Source organism: Danio aesculapii, chromosome 9 (assembly GCF_903798145.1).
Source record: "Danio aesculapii chromosome 9, fDanAes4.1, whole genome shotgun sequence".
Classification (NCBI taxonomy): Eukaryota; Metazoa; Chordata; class Actinopteri; order Cypriniformes; family Danionidae; genus Danio; species Danio aesculapii.
Genome location: NC_079443.1, coordinates 10,545,365 through 10,561,387, shown reverse-complemented (window position 1 = coordinate 10,561,387; position 16,023 = coordinate 10,545,365). Strand labels below are relative to the sequence as shown.

Here is a 16,023-nt window from a genome sequence, read left to right as displayed (position 1 = left end):
TAAATGTGTATTTAGTTTTGAAAAACGCAGTGATCAATATTTCAACCATTGTTTGAAATATTTGTGAGTTAATGGAAATAATTCGAAAATTTAAGTAAAATGTTTGTCAAACGCTACGTAAATGTCACAAATCCCCCTATTTGTATTTCCGTTGGTACGGTCTTGGTTAGAGGAACAGCCTCGATGACGTTTCCGTGGGAGGAATGAGGTCAGAGTCCTCCTAGCGGTTAAGGGCGGGAAACGCAGTAAAACTCTACCTTGTAGACTGACGTGAAGGATATTTCATAACAGGTAAACGATGTTTAGTCATTGTTCACGTTTTAAAACCAAATTTTGATTATAACGAAGTGGGAAGACATACAAAAATTTTCTGAGCCAGATTGTGGAAACAAAACCAACTTCAACAATACAGGACGAGATTGTCGTGATAAAACTTGTGGGCACTTCATTTAAATTATTTGAACGTTATGTCATTTCTTTTAGGGATGTTCAGAATATTAACTACAACACCAAATGTTTTATAAGCTTTTTATAAGCTATTTATTATTATTATTATTAATAATAATAATAAAAAAACATTTGAATACAATCTGGCCTACGACATGCTCGAGATACTTCAAATTGTTTATACAAGTTGTTCGGCAACACTTTACAATATGGTTATTAATCAATTTAATTAACTAAACTGACGATAAAACTACTTGTAAAACATTTAATTATTACATAATTAGTTGATGTTTAATAACTCAAATTATTCTGTAACTTTTTATTGGAGTTATATAGCACTAACTAGCATGCTAAGTTAATAATAATGAGTCATTTTTGATCTGATGTCAAAAAGAAAATGATTCAGTATTTTGCCTAGCAAATTATTACATAATTACACACATAAAGAGATCAAAATATAGATTGGGCAAAAAAATAACATACAATTGATTTGGTCAACTGATCAACCATTTTAATCATAAGCTTTTAATACTACATAGGAAAGAGATGTCATTAAAGAATTATAGTTAATACGTAGGCACAATTAATACAATGGATCAAATAATGCATAAAAAGTTTCATGATTTTCTGACTTAACCAAACCAAAAAAAAACATAAAATGCACCTTTTTTTTTACAACACAAATACATTGTCCCTTTCAAAACACATGGACTTAAAGCAATCCAGCACATTCTTAATGGATGTATAAAGGCATGTTAAGTGTGGACAGGGCATCCTAACACCCATGGTAGATGTGCATGGTGTCGAATGTGATGTGGTCGTACTGCTCCTCTACACTGACGGACTTGCGGTGCTCTATCTGACTGCTGGCATCCTCCATGTTCTCAGCTGTGTCTCCAAAGCCGTTATGGTGCCCATAGTGAAGGCCACTGTCAAAAAGACCAAGACGTGAGGAGACCCCCTCATTCCCAATATGATCACCACTCTTAACCTTGGATGAATTCCCATTTATGTTCTCACGCATCAGGTCACCCCCATTGAGGTGCTGCATAGGATGGCAGAGTCCTGCTGTTAGAGAGAACAAATGAATAATAACCACGTTAGAGAATGAAAAACATTACTCCATTCTCAACTGAACGTTACCGTTTTGCACAACAATTTCCAAAGTTTTTATTACTTGAAATGTTTCCAGGGTTGTTGAGTAAATTGATCAGGTTATGTTTTTCAAAATCACCTGTACAGTTTATATAACGCAATTGCATCTGAACATTTGAACTGGAGATTAAAGTCCTGATTTTGAGCCTTGATATGGTTTACCCAAACAAATATAAAACACTGGCACACTGCCCTACATTCACTTCAAACTGAAACACTTCACCTTTTGAATTAAGATGCATTTAATATTTAAAAATCATTTATGTTGAAGGAAAAATTAGTTTTAAGGGTTAATGAAAGTACCAACCAACAAACACTAAAGATGTACGTATTGTAGCCAACAATTGTAGCAAACAAAAAAACATCAAATGAATACTTGCATGTAGAGCTGCACGATATTGGACAAGTCTGATATTGTGATATTTAAATTTTCTCCCATGAACATTGCGATATGGGATAGTTTAAATAGCTCTATTTTATGGTTTTCTATGAAGTCTAACTGTATTCATGTCCAGAAATTGATTAAATCACAATGCAAAAAGTGCTTTTCTTACTTTGCTTTGTCTCGTTTGTAGTCCAGACGTCAAAAAGAGACGTCTTGGATCAAATAAAAATATTTTGTTGTTTTCAACTTTTCTTTAAATTTTTCGTTTTAAAATGTAGATATTAGAGTTAGAAACAAGCCAAAAATTCAAAGTAAGAAAACCTTTTTGTTGTTTCATGCATCGTATAAGTTCCAAATGAATTTAGTAATTAAATACAATTCTGTAGCTCCTGGTCAACTATAAATCAGACTCAACATTGCATATCTTGCGATGTGACTATTGGATGCGCAGATTGCGATATCGATGCTGAAACGATATATTGTGCAGCCCTACTTGCATGTGGTTTCAATTGCTAACATGTTCTTACAAAGCACAAATACAAGAGTCTGTGTTTGTTAAATGAACGTTTTAATGAGTATAGAAATTACATTTCCATCAACCTTATGCATCCTGCTTCTTTACATGAACAATATTTTCAGCTCAGTTTCAGTGTTTAAATGAGTACTTACAGTCAGATGTCTTGTGTAACTTAGTACTTTATGTAGGAAATCATGCATTAGTCTGTATGCAGTGCAAAAAAAAAAAAAAAAAATCAGGCATTCGTTCTGTGTGAATTATCACAATTTATATATGAATTTATATAAAAGTACAGTGAATCGAAGAATCCCACTTTAGCTTAAATTAGCCCTCAACAAAAATTTCCCACACTACATATAAAATGCTATGCAAAACATTAGATGAAAAAAAAAAAGACTTTTGCCCTCACAATAACCTGACTGATAAACACTTGAGACTACAGATATAATAAATCTAACGCAACAGACTTCAACAAATAACATCAACAGAAAGATGAAAAGTCTAAGGTTAAAGAAGTAACTAAGTGCACAGCAATAGTCAATGGATGCACTCTGTACATTCATAAGATATGCTTTGGCATAACAATACAAGTAAATGTGAAGAATAAAATAAACAATATTTTTAGGTTTTCAACTTGGAAATAAAACCTGCGTTACACCTGGAATTTCTTTTCTGCTACTTTACAGGAAAATAACGTGACTCACACACACCATAACTAATAATGAAAGTCCAAAAATCCAAACAATATAACAAAGCCATTTACGGAATTTGTAAGGGCAAATACAATTTACAGCAAAAGCTGTGCAATCAGTGTTATACCAACAAAGAACAAGAAAATCAAACACTTTCCAAGTATCAATTTCAAGGCCTAAAAACAGCCTCATAACAAACTATTTTACAGCCAAGGAAAAAATATTGGGATGATTCAATTATTATTGGAATGCATTGGAATTCAAATTAAAGTGGCGTTCAAGGAAGTTATTGTGCAAAACAAAACAACCTTTCTTCAATTTTTTTGCTTTTATTTAAAAAAAAAAAGCGCATACCACCAGAAGTTAAATAGATGTGGTGGTGCGAGCAACATATGACCACAACTTTTATGCATACGATGTGCGCCAGATTAAATTCATTTCCCTCCCAGACACACATCACCAAAAGCGCTTCAATGAAATAAAAGGCAAATGCCCCTACAGATAGGCATATGAGTTAGTGCAACGGCATGGTATCTGCATGGAGGTCACGTTGAAGATCTCCAACTCTTTGTGGACTGGAGAGGATGAGCTCTCCATTTGGACTCCCCTGTCCTGCTCTGGACTGCAGTAGCCATTGGACGGCAAAGGCAAGGATCCATTTAAAGGTCTGTTCCCACCTGTGGAATTCAGTGCAGGCCCAAACTCCATGTGCATGTTCTCCATCTGGTCTTCCCCACTGGACCGGTTTATTGGCTGATAACCGAGATCTGAAATGTATGGTGATGGCAGTCTGCTGATTTTGCAATGGTGACGCAATAAAAATACTAAAATGATCCATTGTAAAAATGTTTTAAAGGGGTGCTATTATGCAATGCTCGCAACATAAATCCACTCTCAATTGTCCCCAGAACGTGCCTTAAGTTTCAGTTCGGATTGAAGACCAAGCTTCAAAAATAGATTACTACAGAAAACTTTTTTATACACATGAATAAAGAGCCATCACTAAGCTGTATGAACTGATTTTGTGGAAAAAACTGCTTATTTTTGAATCATTTGAATTAAGAAAATTGTCAGCAAACTGTTGCTCTGAAGGGTTTAGTTTTTTAGTTTTTACATGTTAAAAACTGTTAAAAGGACAGACAAAATTTCTTCAGATATTATGAAGTTTTCATTTAATTCTAGAGTATCTATATGAGATCAAAATGTAAGAAAAAGTACTACAAAATGGTAATAGTCTGATTAAGGTGTTTACATGTGCTGCACTTTAGGGGTGGGCGGTACACCGGTGTCATAGTCATCACCGGTGTGACAATGCGCCACGACATGGATTTTCTAATACCGTCAATACCGTAATAAATCAATTATGCGCCTTGAACGGCTGCATTTACATCAATAATAGCTAATTCTAAATAATAAGGCATTAAATTTTCTTCAAACGTTCAGTTGTGGTCTGAATACATGTCCTTATACTACAGGGCTCGAAATTGCAACCATTTTGGTCGCATGAGCGCCCGAAATTTAATCTTTGCGCCCTCATAATATATTTGGGAGCATTTGTGTGTCTGAATATAATGGTTGTAGTGCAATCTGATTTGATTTTCTCTAAAAACTTGCTGAATCGCTCTACCCTGCTGCTGTATTGGTTCATATTAGCTGTCAGTCACTCAACGCTTCCCGCTGTCAGATAACAGGGAGCTTTTGTTACTGCAGGAAATGCAAACGGCTGAAGAGTGAAAAGTGCACAGGTTTGCAAACCTCACCTAAAGTTATAATAATAATAATGACAGCGATCATGACATGAGGTAAATGTTGATCCGCCAACTGAGATCAATCGAGTGTTTTCGGAGAAGGTGCCCGAATCTCTATGCGTTGCATTCACCGCGTGTTCAGCGCAAATGTCCGCTAAATATAAAATCTAACACTGTACACATCATTGCCAAAGAAACTCACCTTTACTAAGTTTACACTGAAACTACGGCTCATAACAAAGAGCGGAATTGCGCTGGTGGTCATCGCGAGAATCCTGCTCTGTCTGCTCATAAATTGGTGCGGCTGACTCGCCTGCTTTATTTCACCAACACAGAGAAATGAAGATCAGCTCATAACGCGACTGAGCATTTACAATGACCCAAACCGAAACTTTTAAAGAGTGATAGTAGTGAGACTTTCTTTTGTCTGTTCTTCCTTGAGATGTGTATTATTTTGCTATTTAAAGTAATACCATGATATTATACCGTCACCGTTCAAAAGATGAAAAATACCGTGATATTAATTTTAGGTCATATCGCCCACCCCTACTGCCTTTCTATAATGCAACTAAAGTAGGAATAGTTCACGTCTTAATTTGATTTCTGCTAAGTTCAATTATGACTTTAGTTGAATTAGGGTAATCAAAGATCGCTGTTTACATGGTAGACTCTTAATCAGAGTATTGTCTTAATTGTATTAAAATCTGAGTATTGGTATACGTGTAAATGTACTTATTGTCGAGATTGTAATGTGATTCCATTATGCTTTCTTCAATGTTGCAGCATCTACAAACAATAAAACCATCTCTAGCATTGTTTTCCAAATGCACAAACATGAAGGTAGGGCACAGAAAGCCGGCTATCAAAGGTGTGCCATAAGAGAACTTTAGCACTGTTTTTTTTTTTTTTTTGCACTTTTGCATAAGCTTACTAATACACACAAGACCGTTTCAACCTAAGCAATTTGTGAAATGGTGTCAATTGGACATGGCCACAACATGATACTTTTTCAATGCTCATACATCAACATTGCGAACTACAAACAACCTGCCAGTATAAAAAGCATAATTGGACCCCTTTAAAAATCAAATATTCAATATTCAGTAAAGACTTACCATCTGTTCTGGCCTTTTTAATGTGATTAGACTCCATGCAATCAAGAGACCTCTTTCGGCTGGGAACCCCATTAAAGACACCCCGTTCTTGGATTAGCTTGCGGTCTCCAAAGCACACAGAGCCATTGGTTGAGAATCCATTAAGCTGATTGAGTTGCCGGTTCTGGGCATTGGAGAGCAGTTGGGCACACTCTTGAAAGCCCTGGGTATGGGCTAGGTCAGCTGCGGTCAGTCCACTAGCGTTCCTCATGCTGCGCAATGATAAAATTAGCGTGTTAACAATGCTGGTCTAAGGCTAATGTTAGCAAACCACTCATGCAAACACATACACACATTAACACAAACACACAGTCCCTTTCTGCATTTCACATCAACTTAAACATTTTTGACATCTATGTTGTTAAATGTAGGATAAACAAAATTGAATAAACCATTGCAAAAAAGATGATTTAATAGACATTTAAAATGTTATGATGTTTCAACTGCAATAGAAAATGAAAAACTATTGAAGATTGCACACAAGTAGACGAGAATTCAGTTTATGAAGGAGAAGGAAAAATACATTTTGCTTACACCAGTAGGTGATTAACATGAAAAAGGCTAATTTGACTGGCAAAATAAGGAGTAGTCATGATTTTTCTGAAATATTTCCCCAAGAATCATCTTCGACACAAGCGATGAACTGGAACCAAGATGAACTGGTAATTTAAGAGGATTTAGAAGAGGAAGTACAAATCTGAATGCAACTTAAAGTGTGTCAGAATACACATCATGAAGCAGAAGTGGTAATAAGAAGTCAAGAATGTAGACGTCCAAACATGTCTTCTTCGAATCTTGCCACAACTCTAAGCTGAAGAAAAAAACCGCAGCAGTCTTCTGAATTGAAGAAAAACTGAAAGGAAAAAAAAAAAGATATTTATATCCTCAAGAGGTTTTATGGTGGGTGAATCTTCATTTTGCTTTGAAGCGACAAGGCAAATGAGCCAAGCTGGAAATTCTTCTTTAACCAAGCGAGAACGGTGCTGGAAGTAGAAATCATCCTGGCTTTTTCAAATAAATGACTTGGATCAAATGGTCGATGCTGAAACCATAAAGGATTTTAGAGAAATGTGAAATGAGTACCAGTTTAAAATTTGATGACGGCATCAAAAGATTCAAGTGTGCATATAGCATCAACAAAATCATTTTCTATTGCAGTGAAGAATCAAAGAATACATGAATGAACAAAGTTAAGGGCAAAATACCAGTCTTTACACACTTACCCCCGGAACTCCTGCTAACAATCCTGAATACAGTGAGAATACATAAATGTGACTCTTGGTAGTGAATTATGCTGAAAGCACAGATTAGACTATTAAAAGAATTCATAACAGGCATTAATAGTATTTTTTTTAATCACTTGAATTTGTGTGATGCTCTATTTTGTGCAATTGTATATCTATGGGGTTTGAGTAACTGCCAGCTTTAGTCGCTTCAGCCCTAAGCCTTTATTACATATCAAACACTGAGCCCAATCCATTTAAACTGACTGGTAACTGATAAACTATATTGCAATTCACATTCTAGCATAAAATGTTTATACAATTTACCCCAAAAAATGAAAATGTACCAACCCTGATGATTCCAAACCTTATTTTCTGCTGATTACAAATGAAAATATTTAAGGGACATTGGAAAACTTGGCCACTTAGAAAAAAAGGCTACATAAGTCAATGGCTATAAAAATATCTTATTTTGCATGTATTAGAAAAAACAAAACTAAATGACATTGTTAAGGGGTAAACGGTTCATTTCTAATCTACTCTAGCATCACTTGCGGTTTATTAAAACTTATTATTATTTTTGAATGTATCCCTTATGTGTCACATCTATTTCTAATTGCAAAAGTGTCTACAGAAGAACCTTCAAAGTTCAGAAGTCTCCAAGAGATATAATTCTGCAGTAAACTGGTGAGAAGCCAAGAGGCTGGTGTTTCTGAATGGATATCCAAGTACACTAACTGAAGTCGTTTCCTCACAAAACTGATTCATTTAAAGAATCATCAGGGTGTCAGGAAGCCAGGTAGGATTTACTGTACCTATGCCTTATTTATATGTTATCTGCAAACAGTGACCAAATCAAACTCCTCTTGAAATAAATTCAGTCACTATTATAATGTGATCGCAAAAACAGTTCAAACCCCAATAAACAAAGAGTAAAGTTCTCTTAAAAGAAGTAAAATGAATACTTGAAATACTCAAGCAATGATACACTGTTAGCAAACATCTTCATGCAGTATTGTTACTTGTGCTATATTTTTTCCTCTCAATACCAAAGTATATACATACAACTAAAATTACAGTGGTGAGAAAACTGCAGTTAACGGTTAAAGCACTGGATCATGGTGATGTGGAGGTTTGCAAAAGAGCTTCAATTCAAAACTCCAGTCATGTTTATCTACATTGCATTGAATACAGTACACTGCTTTAAAACTAGAATTAAACATACAAATGGCATCATTGCTTCTTCTAATTAGTATACATGTTAAAAAAATGCTTTGTGGAAAGTTTTCATTTAGATATTTTAAACTCCTAAATCAAACTTGAAACTTGTATGCAAAGACGTTACATCAGTTTAAAGGTTCAAGAAACCCTAGAGTACGTTTTTTGAGATAAACAGATTTTTGTGTTGAGCATCAATTAAGACAATGTTAGCGCCTGTAAGCTTTAATTGTGGTGAAAACTGGATAATTTTCAGCTTTTGTCAGCTAATTTCATCTTCTGGGTTTAAAATGATTTTTGGGGCAGGATCAAAATCTGTGACGTAGCGCAAAACTGCAAGTGGAGTGATGACGCGTCGGTTTCTCATTATTATTTATAGTGGACTTTTCTTATCCTATGAGAAGAGCCTGCTTCTTAATTATTTATGACTGCGCATGCTTTCCGAAGGCAAGACAGACCTGCCAGTGCCAAGCTTTGACACAGTATGTTGATGACTGGGTGAGACCGCATCCACGGACCCACGGCACACAGTATTTAGCATTCATGATGGGTCGTATGTGATTGTTTCCATGATCCACTGGGTTTGTTGCATGTTTTTCCCTGCGATCCTGTCAGGGCCGATACAGCAAAGCTGTATGTGTGCAGCAAGCATTTTTGTCGGGAGAGCAGTACGAGAATTGGAGAACGGCGGACTTTGTCTTTTATTAGTTGAGTTCGTTCACATTCAGACACATGGGGCTATTGCTTGAAATAGGCAGGGCAGGGACCTGCGAAATGGGGATTGAGGGAGAAGTCCTCCTCGTTTATTGTGTTTATATAAACATGATTCTTTATAATGATATAAATTGTGGTTATGTGTATATGAAATTACAAATAACAAACATAGCAGGGCATTAATTTACTGTTTATTTCTTTGCATTTTAACTTTTTAAACTACAAAATCATGCGACTCCTCACGGTTTGTGCCTCATTTTGTGAGCCAACTGACAACAGTTGTTCGCTCCCCACTTTCTCCCCTGCTCTGTTGGCCACACCCACTCCTGCCTCTGCTCGCAGAGCTCCATGCCTTTATGATACATTTTTTGATACAGTGGCCAGAGAGATTTTGGGCCATTCTTGCAGAATTGTGGCCTGGTCACGATGTGATGCTGGTGGAGGAAAATTTTTTTTTTCCTGACTTGCTTCTCCAAAACACCCCAAAGTGGCTCACTATCATTAAAATATGGTGTCTGCGCAGGACATGGGAGATGAACTTCACTTTCATGTTCATCAAACCACTCTGTCACTAGTCCTGCTGTGTGTATTGATGCATTATCATCCTGACACATGCCACAGCCTTTAGAACACAATGTTTCAACAACGGGGCGCACATGGCCCTCCAGAATGGTTCCATAGTAATGCACAAGTATTGGGCCTAGGAAATGCCATGATATTGCAGCCCAAACCATCACTAATCCACCCCCCAATGCTTTACTCTGGGCATGCAATGGTTGGTATGCTTTTTTTGAGGCTTTTCCACATCGTAACTCTCCTGGAGAGTTACCAAAGGTTTGGGTATAGCAGCCTGGCCATGTACACTGACTCTATGAAGCTCCCAACTAACAGTTTTGGTGGAAACAGCAGAGCTGAGGTGCACATTTAATTGTGCTGTGAGTTGGGCAGCTGTGGTTTTATGTTATTTGGATACAATCCAGGTTAGCACCCTGACATCCCTTTCAGACAGCTTCCTCTTGCATCCAGTTACTTCTGTTGAGTGTGGTTTGACATTCTTGGTGGTTTGTTGACATTACCCTGGATACTGTGACACTTTATGCATCACAAAGACTTGCTGTCTTGGTCACAGATGCACCAGCAAGACGCACACCAACAATCTATCCTCTTTTGAACTCTGATATGTCACCCATAAAGTTGTGTGCATTGCAATATTTTAAGCAAAATTATTATCACAGTGCTATTACTCTGTTTAATAAACCTTGAGCCCCCAGTGTTACTGGTGGAATGTGCAATCAATGAAGATTGGCCACCAGGCTGGTCATATTTAGCCATGAAACTTCCAACACTAATTCGGTCAGAGTTTCTGTTTCATTGTTCAACCCCTGTAGATACCACATATGATGATGTAGATACCTTGTAATGTGCAGCTTTATTTATTTTTGATTATTTCAACTAAAACAACCAAAGAGTTGAGCAAATTGGGTAGCTTCTGCCCTTAAAAAACTGCCCTTTATTATATAAAAATCCAATAGTGCATCATTTATATGACTATTTTTCACATCCCAGTCACATTTCACTTCCTGCATACTAGGAAATCTACATTTCTGCTCGAATGTCTTCTAAATACCTGGGTTCAAATTGTGCATTTGATTCCACTTCCAAACCAGTCCAAGAACTTAACATTGACATTTATTCATAGTGTAGTACTGTTGATTTAGCAGAGGAACAAGCACATTCACTGTAAGCAAGCACATGAGGTTTAAGTGCCAAGAACTTGGTATTTTGATGAAGGTGGACAGAAAATGCTGGCAGTGCCCCAAATCCTACAAAATATTTTTATGAATCTGAACTTGTAGGTGGAATTAGTGCAAAATTAATTATTAAAAATATTTAACTTTATTTTTTTTTATTTATTTTTGCACTACCATAGAGTGACATTAATAAAATCAGGGGTTTGTTTGTGGCTTTAAGAAAGTTTGTTCATTCATGGATTCAGCATACAAAAATATTTCACATCATACAGACATGTTTTAAATCTCTATCTAGATCACATTCCACACACACACACACACACACACACACTCATTCCAACACAAGACATTTTCAAATCAAACATCTAAAAACAAAATACACATTTTCAGCAATAAAAGGACATTTTCCATTGAAGAGACCCTCCCCCACTTATTCATACCCACATCTGAAGAAAAATATGAATGCTTCTCAGATTTTCTTAATTTCTAATTTTATTTGTTACAAACAAATGGCGTAAGTTCATCCTGGCAGGTCTCAACTGAATATTATAACACAGTAACACTTTACAAGTAGGATTCATTAGTTAGCATTAGTTAACAACATTAGTTAAAATGAACTGTCTATGAACAATACTTGTACAACATTTATTAACCGTGTTCACATTTTTAATATGCATCTTTTAACCATAATGTCATGAAAAACTATTTTAGTAACTAACATTGTCAAAGGTTAAAAAACTGCTCGTAAAAACATTGTTCATATTTAACTCATGTTAAATGATGTGTCATAATATAACGAATGAGATCTTATTGTAAAGTGTTACCAATGAACTTCTTTGGTGCAAGAAATCTGAAATAATTGCCTAAACATAGTGGGAGCATGTGGACAATATATTTAAAATTCACATTATCTGCTGTTTTTATTGGCCTAAATCTGCGAGTGACTGGAATATTGAATATAGTGGAAAAAAATACAATAATTATTCATTTGTTACTTTGTGTTTGCTTCATTTAGCGCTTCTGTGATTTTAAGTACAAAGCATCAGCAGAAATTTCTAAAATTATATTGAATTTATATTACACTTCTTGGTAATCATTATGTGATTGACGCCTGCATCAGAGAATCTTATGAAATAAGTTTTTTTTTTTAATGGTTTCATTTTCTTGTCTCAGCTGTTGCAGCAGCAAACAACTCTTTAAATATAAATAACAGATACATTATTTATAGATTATTTTACTCAAACTGTTAATAAAAACTGATGAAATATTCTCGCACATTGTCCCTAAAATGGCTTACATTTAAGTGCCACTTCACTTTAGAATGCCAGATTTAACAAAAATGATTATTGCATTCATATATTGTCCACAATATTCACTTAATTAGATCAGATTTCTGTTCAGAACTTCTATTAAAAATCATTTTAGTTCCTGTAAAACATCAGGAAAACGGTTTCAAATTTATAATGAGGTAACCTGGCTATTCTTTGACATAGACATTCTTTAGAGATTCTTAGTATTTAAAATTTAAATAATTTAATTAGACGTGTAAAAGTTATGCATGTTTATTTTTAAAAGCGCAGATCAGCTGGAGATGCATTTTAGTATTTTGGCCATAACTAGCACTAATTTCATTATATTAGATGCCCTGGTCATGCACCCTATATGCTAAGATTTCCAAAGTGCCACCATCCACTATTTGAGATTAACCTGTCACTCTCCCACAGAGGGGGCATTTTTCAGTATTTAACTATTATTATTTTGTCTAAACATGAACTTTTCTTGACAAACGATGTATCATATATACTTTCATTGATCGTTTTTAAGTCAGAACTTAAATATTTTACTGTAGGATTCAGTCTAGAAATCACCAAGTTTTGCCATTGGCTGTAAACGGTTGATGAAATGTTTAACTAATTAATTAGTTATGTATCAATTACTGGCAAGTAACAGTAAATAGCTTTCCTGAGGCAAACTTATCCTCATTTATAAACCACTTTTATATTATTGTTTGGTTAAGCTGTTGCACTAAATTGCAGAAGTGAAAATACATTCGTTACAGAATTTGTATATTAAAAGAGATGTTTCACCCAAAACAAAAACGTACTCGCAATTTACTCTTCCTCAAGTGGTTTCAAACCTTAATGAGTATCTTTCTTTCAACATTAAAGCTATTATTATATGTAACGACTGACTTCCATAGTAGAAAAAACAAATACTATGGAAGTCAATGGTTACAGGTTTCCAGCTTTTTTCAAAATATCTTTTGTGTTCAATAGAATAACAGTCAAAAGGGTTTGGAATCCCTTGAGAGAGAGAGTAAACAGTGAGTAAACTTTAATTGTTGGGTGATCTTTTAACAAACTAAATCCAGAGATCTTACTGTTGTTTAACTTCATATTTTCCTAAAGAGAAATAAAAATGTAAAACATTACTAATGTCTGTTACCAGTTTAAGAAGTTAGACCAGAATACATTTGTCACTGGAACGTCAGATAATTAAGCATTATACACAAATTTTATCATTGCGTATTAATGTGATAGTTTACCCCAAAATTTACATTAAGCATTATTTACTCTTCTTGTTGTTACCAACCTTTCAAATCACCTTGAAAACCATAATATTTTATTGAAACCCAAGGGATTTCTCTTCCTCCATTAAACGTTCATTACACCAAAACTTACACAGAGAAACTTAAACATGCTTGCTTGATGCGCAAGAACCTACAGGTTTAAAGGCATAGTTCACCAAAATAATAAACGTTTCCGCACCTTTTACTCACCCTCAAGTGGTTCTAAATCTCTTATGATTTTCTTTATTCTGTTGAACACTAAAGAAGATATGAAGAAAGCTTAAAACCTGTAACCACTGACTTCCATAGTAGAAAAAATAGACTATGGTGGTAAACGGTTACAGGTTTATAGCATTCTTCAAACATCTTATTTTGTATTCAACAGAAGAAAGTCAAACTAGTTTGGAACAAATGATGGGTGCGTAAATGACAATTTTGATTTCTGGGTGAATTATCCTTTTGATTCTCGTGCATCACGCAACAGTGATTGACCACTGATTCCTTTATTTTATTTGATGCGTGTTGTTTATAATTGAAGAAAAGTCTAAGCATGTACATTATACATGCCAACTAAGTTCAGGTGGATTAATAAATCATCACTACATGTGAATTACTTTTACAGCTTCCAATTTTGGATGAATTTCATGTTTAGTGGAGGGACAGAAATCTCTCAGATGTCTTAATACATTTTATTTGTGTTTTGCAGATGATTGAATGTTTGGAATTAACAGAGTAAAAAATGATGACAAGTTTAACTTTGGGGAAAACTATCGACATAATTTCCTCAATTTTGATCATGTAAACATTAGACCTGCCAGGTTTGCCACTGTTTCCTGGTAATTTCAGTGTTCAATAGAGTCGAATAAAACAGTTGTAAATAACAATTTTGGTGAATCAATACAAACTTCACATTGAAACTAAAGCATTCATTTTGTTTCTTCATTCCTGATATGCTTTGCTACTCTTTATTTGGACTTGATAATTTCCCTTCCATTGGTTTGCGCCCTAACACATAACTTCCTGCGCATCAGACCATGCTTATTCTGGACGAGACTAAGAAGGGACTTATTAGACCTGTCCTACATATACGTCCTATGGTTAGTCTACAAAACAAAAAAATTTAAAACATTGACATTAATTAGGAAACAAATATACATCAACTGCATTGATTTAAGGGCACAATTAAGCAAAGCATGCAGGTCAAATGCTAGATCTAGAATCATTCAATAACACAAATGAAAAACAAAAACTTTGTCTTTTGAAAGTTCTAGGTACAAAATGTCCTATCAGTAAAACCAATCACCGCATGAAATACCTCAACAGTTTGCCAGTGTGTTGATACTGAAGGGAGCGATAGTGAGAACACTCCTAAAGCCACAACAGTGCAGTTTCGTTGAGGGAACTTGGAGTGAGTCAGCAGTGTCTATTTGGAATGCTCTCCCCCTTTTCTAGGATTACTTGAAAAAGTCAAGTCATTTCGAATTCAATAGCTGCAAAACATTGAGACGTGTAGATGTTCTCTAGAATTTGTGCCGTAACAGTTAACAAAAAAATGCAATCTCCATTTCTTTTGTCATCATGCCACTTTCATAAGGACAAAGGTGACAGATGATTCATAAAAGAACATGTCTTAGCAAAAGGGTAATCATATGTCATAGGGTAAAACTCTGCAGGCGACATTGTAAATACAAACAGTTTCTCTCTATGAACAAAGTCTCAGAATCAAAAATGCAGACAGGTTAAAACAAAATACGAGTAATGCTATTAACACTATTAAGGTCTAGTAATGAAAATCCTGCTGATATACAAGCCTGTGATTCACCCTGCTCTTTTACTATAGTTGCTAAACCACACTTTTTCCAGCCAAAATTTTGGATTGAGGGCTTTGGGAGACTTTTTTTTGAGACTTGAGGCTTTTTAAAAAAAAAAAAAAAAAAAAGCATCTGATGAAAAGGACCATTTATGTTTTAAAACAGTTCGGTAAAATAAAATATTGCGCCATACACATGATACATGTCTTGATTTAAGGTACAATTTAGTTACTACACTACCTGACAAAGCTTATGTCGTTAATCACAGTTGTAAGAGCAACAAATAATAATTTTATTTCTAGTTGATCATTTAGAAAAGTGACAGAATGTAGATTTTTTTGATGAATCAACTGTTGAACTGCATCCCAATCATCACAAACACTGGAGAAGACCTATTGGAACCCGCATGGACCCAAGATTCATTTATGAAGTTTGGTGAAGGAAAAAAATCATGGTTTGGGGTTACATTCAGTATAGGGGCGTGCGAGAGATCTGCAGAGTGGATGGCAACATCAACAGCCTGAGGTATCATGACATTTGTGCAGCTTGTTACATTATAAACCACAGGAGAGGGCAAATTCTTCAGCAGGATAGCGCTCCTTCTCATACTTCAGCCTCCACATCAAAGTTCCTGAAAGC

At 35.3% G+C, this 16,023-nt stretch overlaps 1 protein-coding gene across 3 annotated transcripts in view; it reads right to left on the bottom strand.

Annotated features, from left to right (window-relative positions):
- Positions 1–951: 951 nt before the first annotated feature.
- The window catches only part of ankrd10b (ankyrin repeat domain 10b), a 38,581-nt gene continuing 23,509 nt past the window's right edge, over positions 952–16,023 (bottom strand). Inside the window, exons 4-6 of one of the 3 annotated variants that reach the window (XM_056464765.1) lie at positions 6,060–6,310; positions 3,874–3,963; positions 952–1,515 (exon numbers count right to left, since the gene is read on the bottom strand). In XM_056464765.1, coding sequence (XP_056320740.1) covers positions 1,223–1,515; positions 3,874–3,963; positions 6,060–6,310 — 634 coding nt within the window. In that variant the 3' untranslated portion in view covers positions 952–1,222. The remainder of the gene's footprint in view (positions 1,516–3,873; positions 3,964–6,059; positions 6,311–16,023) is intronic. The other 2 variants (XM_056464766.1, XM_056464767.1) reach the window with 2 other exon arrangements.